At 32.7% G+C, this 8,892-nt stretch overlaps 1 protein-coding gene across 1 annotated transcript in view; it reads right to left on the bottom strand.

Moving 5' to 3' along the window:
- Positions 1-4,913: 4,913 nt before the first annotated feature.
- LOC106471230 (integrator complex subunit 8-like) overlaps positions 4,914-8,892 on the bottom strand; it is a 47,705-nt gene continuing 43,726 nt past the window's right edge. Inside the window, exons 15-17 of the mRNA XM_022399855.1 lie at positions 7,825-7,943; positions 7,158-7,312; positions 4,914-5,290 (exon numbers count right to left, since the gene is read on the bottom strand). Of these exons, the coding sequence (XP_022255563.1) occupies positions 4,991-5,290; positions 7,158-7,312; positions 7,825-7,943 (574 nt within the window). The 3' untranslated portion in view covers positions 4,914-4,990. The remainder of the gene's footprint in view (positions 5,291-7,157; positions 7,313-7,824; positions 7,944-8,892) is intronic.

Raw genomic sequence — 8,892 nt, 5'->3', positions numbered from 1 at the left:
GAAGTGAGGAATATATATTTCATAAGATTCTGTGTAGCACACATATATATATACAATATGATTAACAGTTGTACACACTTAATGAATGTATAAGGAGTTACATAACAACACTTGACCAAGAAAGGAAATGTATATGTCAAGCATTCCAGGCAGTATGAAGAACCAAGTGTTTATGTGATCTAGATAAACAGATGCACCTGTAGCAGAAAGAAAGCTATGAGTCAACAAAATTCATCCAATAAAGTTGCAGATCTACTTGCGAGTTGGATGTGTACACAATTTGGATAATCATAAGATTAATACTAAAGAAATCAGTATATGAACCCATGCTTTAGGTTAAAGTTCAATTCTACGATGCTGAAGAAGAGGCCATTGGTCCTGCTGCCAGAGAGTTCACTGCCTGTTCCTGATTCAACTGCTCCTAAGCCAAAAACATCCTTGAAGATGTCTATCCTCCAACAAAATACCCACTGTTCAACCTCAATATAAATGATAATTGCTATTTCTCTCAGTTGATTATAGCATAGTTATGAAATTGATGTAAAATGTAACGTGTTAAGGAGAACTTATAAAGTATGTCTGAGCATATTCCTAATAATGTTTTAATTGATAATTTGTTGATTATAGTAAGTAACCTAATAAATATTGTAGAGGGATTAATTAATGAAACTTTATCCCTCAGAACAAAACATTTGATTCTTTTGATGTGAAAGCTTACAGACTCCTAAATGAACTGATAATACAAGATACCTTGATGTCAGATTATGAGCAAGGGTTAATCAGTAATGTAACTTGCAAAAAATGTAAATGAAGCCAACATGCCTGATGCAACTTTACTGCATCTGATTGAAGTAGCTAAACGAGAGGAGCTACATGAAAAGCAGATCTATGAGTCTCAGTACTCTACTATAAATATAGTGACCAATAGGAGAAATGATAAAGTAAGCTGACAAAAGAAAGAGAATAAGCCCGATGGCTTAAAATGCTTTAATTGTGGCAAATTAGGTCACATGGCAACAAATTGCTATCAGAAAAAAAAATACAGATAGCATGTTTTAATTGTAGTATTAAAGGCCACATAGCCAGGAATTGCAGATTCCCACCAAAGGCAGAAAACAGAAGAGCCCCAATGGCTGGAACTTTTAATAGAAAGTTCCTGAAAAATGACAGGAACCCAGTGTATGGAGAGCCAAAAAATTTAATTCCAGCCAAGATTATGAAACAGAATTAGAAGTGGTTCCAGCAGTTTGAAATAAGATAATGACTTCCACAGTGTTAATGAAGTGTCACCAGTAGTATTAGTAGAAATAGAAGGTATAGCATGTCAGTTATTGGTTGATGCAGGTGCTTGATCTTCTCTGCTAAGTGCAGAATTAGTGAATAAAAATCCAACATTGTTAAAGAATGCTTGGAAGGAAGTTTCTAGAAGTACTCTAACTTCCATAACAGGACATTCTGTTAAAACACTAGGCAAGTATAGTGTTCAGATGAAAATAGTAGACTTAGAGATAGAACACTCGTTTCACATCTGCAAGTAGATGGACTTAGAAACAGATGGTATTATAGGGCAGAATTTCTTAAGGGCATGATAGGAATACAAAGTGTGGAAAGAGAAATCCAGTTAGAGATAAAAAGAAAAGCCCTAAGTTTAGCAAAAATGTTAAAAGTAGTAGCAATGGTATATAGGAAGCTATAAGTAAGTGGAAATAGAGCAAGACAAGATAAGATAGAAAAGAAAACTTTAAACCAGGGAAATAATATATCAAACCCTTCAGAAGACTCTACAATTATGCCTAACATAAGCAACAGAGCATCTCCACAGGAGTGTTTGATAGGAAGAGTATTTATAAAATTAGTTAAAGTAACTGACGTGCCTGTGAAAAGTCAGTTCATTGTTGAAGCTGAAGTAGATGATTTTAAGATAAATGAAGAAGTTTTAACTGAACCTATTGAAATAGAAGAAGCAGGAATTTTTATAACTGCTTGTTTTAGTAAATTGTTCAAGAGAGACACAGTGCCTATAAAAGTGTTGACTATAAATGAGAAAAAGTAATACTGTTAAAGTATATAATAGTAAGCAAGGCTAGTGGTATGGAAAAATTAGCTGCCATAGGACAGCATAATGTAGAAATTACTAAGAAACAGGCAAAACAAAGCAGGATAGATTAGGATTCTATCTTAGGAAATGTAGAAAAGAGAGAATGTGAAACCGCAAATTCGCATGTATCTCCAATTTGGTGAAGATCCATGAATAGAAGGCGAAGTAGTGGTAAAAAACGTGAAAATGCCCATAAAAACTGCAAAACTCAAAAATTTGTCTGCACCCTCGCATGGACCTAGTGAACCTCCATACCAATTTTGGTGAAGATCTATCCACACCCTGCAAAGTAGTTACTTGGCCATACAACAGACAGTACTATTATATTTATATAGATACAGGAGCTGCTGTAAAAACAGCTGCAGAAAGAATGTTTATAGAGATATCCTTAAAAGCAATAGATAAAATGTTTAAGTTGTATAAAACTGTACATTTACCATAGCACTGAACAACTCTTTAGCTTTAACTACAGAGAGTGAAAACCCATATATCACTGTTTCAAGTGATCAGCATACCTATCTAGAAATGATGGAAGAAATGTTAAGATGTATAGAGGGACCCATTTGAGTATGTGACCCTAATTTAGGAATTTATTCAGTACTCTTTGTAATTTTTAACTATGATATATTTTCAGGGATTAGACACAGGATAGCAGAACTATGTGAAAAGAGAGTAATTGTCTCGAAACTCTTCTATTTTTGTAAGACAAAAACTCCAAGAACATGGTTGTTTAATGTAAGGAATGAGTTAATTTTGTGCATCAATTTGATTATCAGACTAGAGTAATTAAGCTATGAAATAGTGGGTACCTGAAACTGGCTAGAAATTTTCTGCACATGGTCAGGGAATAATCATACCCTCCAGTTATATCTTCATTTATTCATAAAAAGCATATTTTTTGGCTTTTCTTTGCATATAGATGCTTGATACATTAGGAGTGATTGAAATATTTTTACTTTATAGATATTTGTTGTTACTTTATTAATGTTTTTACGCTTACGCTGTGAGCTAAAAATGGCTGCTGCTATGATTTTGCCTTGTTTATGAGCTTGTTGCTGTCCTAATTTAGTATCTTCTTTTAAACAAGTTCTTAAAAATGATAAAAAAAGAGAGAGAAAGGGGGCCTGGTGATAATTTTTGCCCCCGGGCCCTGCTGGCTTTTTACACTACTGTACCAGGTATTTGCACGACATTAGGTGGGAAAAAGGACAATATAGCTTTAGAGACTTGATCGATGTCTGCTGAGAAATAAAGTACAATTATACTAAAATCTATTCTAAAATGGCTAGAAAAAGCGAGGTTAATCACGTGAGTGATACATCTCCCGTGTTAATATTGAAGAATCTGGGTGTCCTGCATATCAACAACTAATTAGGTTCTATACCAAGCGAGTGTGGTGTGACTATCATGTGCATTCAAACGAACACAACACCAACTATACAAGGTTTTCTGTTTTCCATAACTTTCAGTATGAATTCTGAAGAGAAGATGAGAAAACAATAACAGATGAAGAATTGATGGTTGATTGTAATGTATCTTCAATTTACTTTGTGTTTCCTTGTATTTTTCTTAATATTAGGTTTACTTTTAATATAATTGGTAGCTTAAACTTAAAAGAAAGTTGATTAACTTTGCATTATTGTTGGATATGATTGATTTCAATGGGTCTGTTATTATATTACCATGATATATTAATTGTATTGCACAAGTAAAAGGATATGTAACTTCAATGATGAAATATTTCTACACTTAATTCCTTATATTGTGGTTGAATTTAATGGTATGAATTATGTTTCATGAATTCTTTTATTGTATTTGAATTCAATGATATGAATTATATCTTAAGACATGATGTTCAAGAGTTTATTAATATATAACAGTTTTGTAAAATGGGATTTGGTAGTATAAATAAACAATGTTAACTTGATTTGGTATTGCTTAATAAGTAAATGTAAACACCCTGAGCGATGATCTTAAGAATCTATAACAGTGTAAACTAGATACTGGTAAAAGAAAATAAATAATTGTGAAAATCATTACCAGTCATGTTTAAGGTTAGGATATAGCATAGTCAACGTAAGAATATTCAGATATAATGAGGAAAGTAGATACAGAGAGGTTAAATGGTGAGTTACATGGCATCTATGTTACAATTGGTGCAGTCTTCCAGGGTTTTTGGAGTAACTAATGACAGGCTGGTTAGAGTATAGAAAAAAAGTAGAAGTAAGTAAGTCAGTTTAAGTACTATAAGTAGTGAAGTAGATTTAAGTAATAAAAACGTAAGTAGACACTGCCACTGCTGCCATAGGCACAACTACAGATGAGGGTACATGACCACGAGCTGAAAGAAAAATTGATGCTCTTTTAGTTATGTCTTGCTTGCATACTTTTCATGTATTGTGTGTCGAGTGTTTGGAAAACACAAGTCCTACATTGTTTGATTTTGAGTTACTGGCCCAACTACATGAAGAATAGATGCATATTATATACATTGTAATCAATATTATTTGGTTCTAATATTAAGAAAACTTTATATTAAAAAAAAGTAAAACTTTATATCTTGTTTTTAAACAAAGTGGGGACTCAATAAAACAACTTTAGCTTTGGGACTCACTCTGGTGACATCTATGTAATTGAATATATTTACAGACATACTGTGATCATAACTTCTTACGATATATATCTGTAAATGTTAGTTTTTGAATAAGGTGAGGCCATTTCACCTGCCTTATGACAGCTGTGGAAATCACCACCATTCATTCAAAGTTTATTTATTTGCATTTTTCATTAAAAAAAAGTTACAATTTTACACTTATTTTGACGGCCACCATTCACTAGATTTATTTTGTAGTTTATTTACAAATACAACACCTAAAGTCGAATATGAATGTATTACAGATATTGATGAGCAAGTGCTCTCAGAAATCTGCCTTTTCTGATATTAGCAGCTTCATGCTGAATTTCTTCATTGTTATTGATATTTAATTCAAGGTTTCCCATCAGACGAAGCAGCGTTCGTCTACGTTCCACATCTCCTCGACGAACGTGTTGATTCACCAAGTATTCTAACAAACTAACGTCCCATATGTGTTGGTAAAAAGTATCACAACTGTCATTACAATAACGTTCACTGAGTGCCCGGAATGCAGTCGTATAGTTGATTTCTTCCTGATATTGGCACAGTACAGCAGCCTGAAAAGAATCACTTCATGTTATTACTCAAGTTATATACACAGTGTTATAATCTTTTTGTTCCACAGTCAAGTTAGACACCCATTGTCAACAAATCAAAAACTCATTATTAAGCTAAAGATAGCTGCAGTAGCACAATAATGTTGTTCTAATAAACAGCTCAAGATCATTTACAAAATGTTACAATCTGGTTTCTCTATTGTAGCTAAGAGATTGCATTTTTTTTTTCTAATTTAGCAGATTTTGGCTGGCTTAAGGTTATGGTACTTTCAAATTTCATAGTGTGTGATCAATATTACTATGATGTTATAAATAACATGTACAGTTTACAGTTAACCACACAGCATTCAACATATTTAGAATTTTAAGCTGAATGGCACCTTAAAAAAAAAGATAAAGAGCCAGTTGAGAGACCTCTAGGATTCATGTATAACTATCCCTAATTCTGAAGTACTGATCAGAGGAAGGGCAGCAAGCCAGTAGCAAAAGTCACCACAAGGGCTTTCTTTGGCCCTTTGAACCTAATAACTGGATTATCTGTCAGTTGTAGGCTGAAAGTGTGAAGTATGTTCCTTGGCATCATAGCTCCAACCTTGGACCTATCCATCTGTGATTACTACTACACTATGTTCGGCCATCTCAATATATATATATATATACATGTACACAAATGTATACGTGTTTGTATGAGGGAAGATAGATACGGTCATGTCTGAACACAGATGTCAAAATATTTTAGACACTGGTTTCAACCTTAACCCAGCATACTCTCTTCAGTGTTTATCTACTTACTTGGAATAATGCTATAAACGTAAACATACTCTAATGATAAACAATAACAGTATCGAATTTACTAAATACTGATAACAATATCATTTTACTTCAGTATCAAATTGTGGTTTAGTTTATAACTAGCAAAGACCCGCAAAACATTTGCAACAGTACTTTTTTAAGTACAAGATTTCTAGGGAAATACAAAAGATTTCTAATCACAGACACTGAAATCTATAAGTCCATTTGTCTTAGTCCTAACATTAGTTAAGCCTTTATTAAGTACGGCCTGTATTCAATAAAGAGATAAATTAACACTGTAACTTGTGCAAATTTTTTGCTTTAGTTCAGTTAGGGCTAAACCTTAACGCACTTAATACTATCAATAAATAATCTTCTAATATATTGTATAAAATGTTTACTAAAGTATATTTACATCCTTTCTGGGGTAACTTGACGATTTAACAAAGATACATTTTCAAATTACGAAAAAGGTGCAATATTTTGTACATTTTAGTCTAAATATATCTTTAACTGTTAATCAATCATAGACAACTCGCTTCTAATTGATAGAAAGCTAAACTACTTAAATTATGTAATAAGTTGCTGAGACATCATTGCATGACTGAGAGACAGATACACAAAGTGTTTTATAGTATTCGATACATTTTTCAAAGCAGTACTTGTACAGCTATCATTACTAGGGTATGAGTAAGTTTAGTTTAGTACAATTTGCTTTAAAGCAGTACTAATATACATATCACTACCTGCGTATGGGTATGTGTAGTTTAGTACAATTTGTTTTAAAGCATACTGATATACATATCATTACCTGCATATGGGTCTGTGTAGTTTAGTACAATTTGTTTTAAAGCGGTACTGATATACGTATCATTATCTGTGTATGGGTCTGTGTAGTTTAGTACAATCTATTTTAAAACAGTACTGATATACATATCATTACCTGCGTATGGGTCTGTGTAATTTAGTACAGTTTGTTTTAAAGCAGCACTGATACACGTATCATTACCCGTGTATGGGTCTGTGTAGTTTAGTACAATTTATTTTAAAGCAGTAGTGATATACATATCATTACCTGGGTGTGACAGTGTAGTTTGGTGCAACAAAGGATCATTTTTCCGATTAGCTGGTCATCAAAGATCCCTCGTGGTAACAGTTGGCTGAAATAATCTGTGGTAACAACCGCTGCTGAAAGGTAATTTTTCAAAGCACCAGAGTAATGACCTTGAGCTACAGGAAGAAGATACATTTGGTTACCAACACTTCATAATGTTCAAAGATACAAAAATTTATCTTTCACTGTTATATTACAGCGAACTTATCTATTCACTTAGATGCATGATAACTTCAACAAAACCTCCTACCATGATTCATTTAACTCTAAAGATAAACTGTAAACATATGAAAAACAACTTTGAAATCAATAAATAAATAATGCAAGTTAACATTTGGGTAAAAATGCTTGCATAGAAAAGTAAACGTTCCATGCCAGTGTAAAGAAAAATGCAAACCTTTAATACCATAAGTAAATAATAATGTAAAAAATTAAATGTCAGGGTACAGAATAATGTAATAGTTGAATGTTAGGGGTATGGAACAATGTAAAAGATCAATACCAGTGTAGATAATAATGCTAACCTTTAATGTCACATGTCAGGTGGTAAGGAATAATGCAGAAACTACTAACAACAGTGTAGAAAATACAGCAAAACCATGGACTACAATGAGAACCATAATCTTACCAAACAAAACATCTCCCTGGGTCTTCAGCCAATAATGATGGTTTGGATAAGCTGTTAGGGCATACAACAATGTAGCTTGTAAACACTCTATTACTGGTGTCTGGCTGTAATCATCCTGGCTGCACAGAGAAAAATTCTACATTGTTTGTAATGCAAGTTGATTTATTTTTTATTATAACAAAGAGTAAAATAGGTATTTAATATTCAAAAATATAAAGTATTTAAAAAGAAGATAAAGGTTGATATTAAAAATTTAACGTAAAACCGAAACATTAAGCCATCACTACAATGTAGTCGATTGAGTGACACCCAAAGTGATGACATTAACTTTGGAATTCATGGTGACATAGTTGACGAAATCGTTTGAAGTAAATAAGAAATGTGACTATAATAAGGGTAAGTAAAAACAACAACAAAAAACAGTATTTTAACTAAAATTAAACCACTTCGAGAAAATATGATCTCAAACAAGAAACCAGACAAAAAGAGAAAGATATCCAAATGCAAGCTTTGTCAAACGAAAAGTGGTAGTTCAGAAGAGGCACATAGAGGGAGTCACATGTGTCACGTGAATGTACAATGATCCTATTGGTGGATTGGTGATGCATGATGATTTGCATAAGGAACACATTGGAATCGTTTGTTTCCAATAGGGTGGCATGCGTAAAAAAAAAGTTTGTATATAGATGGCAGCAAGAAATGAGAATTCCTGATCTTGTGAGAAGAAGGAAGTACCATATTGGAAAATAAGTTTAAGAACATATTTGTATATAGTAATAATGTACATACACATATTATGTTTAATAATTGAAATGTGACTGTATTTTACAAAATACTAGTCCACTAAAACACAGCCAAGCCAGGTCACTTTGTGAATACTAAAGGTCAGTTTCATATTACTGGTTACGGTAACACGAGTGCGTGAGTGCCACATCATTGTAACTTCTGTATTGTTAGCCAGGCACGCCTAAAAGGTCAATATAATAAAAATAATAAATATATAATGTTATGAGATTTAAGCTATTTAGTCAAAACATTTTTGCTTTCATGTTATAATTTGTAGTCCTT

This window comes from Limulus polyphemus, unplaced genomic scaffold (genome assembly GCF_000517525.1).
Source record: "Limulus polyphemus unplaced genomic scaffold, Limulus_polyphemus-2.1.2 Scaffold4483, whole genome shotgun sequence".
NCBI classification, from domain to species: Eukaryota; Metazoa; Arthropoda; class Merostomata; order Xiphosura; family Limulidae; genus Limulus; species Limulus polyphemus.
The sequence above is the reverse complement of the archived record's forward strand: the minus strand, read 5'-3'. Positions and strand labels throughout refer to the sequence as shown.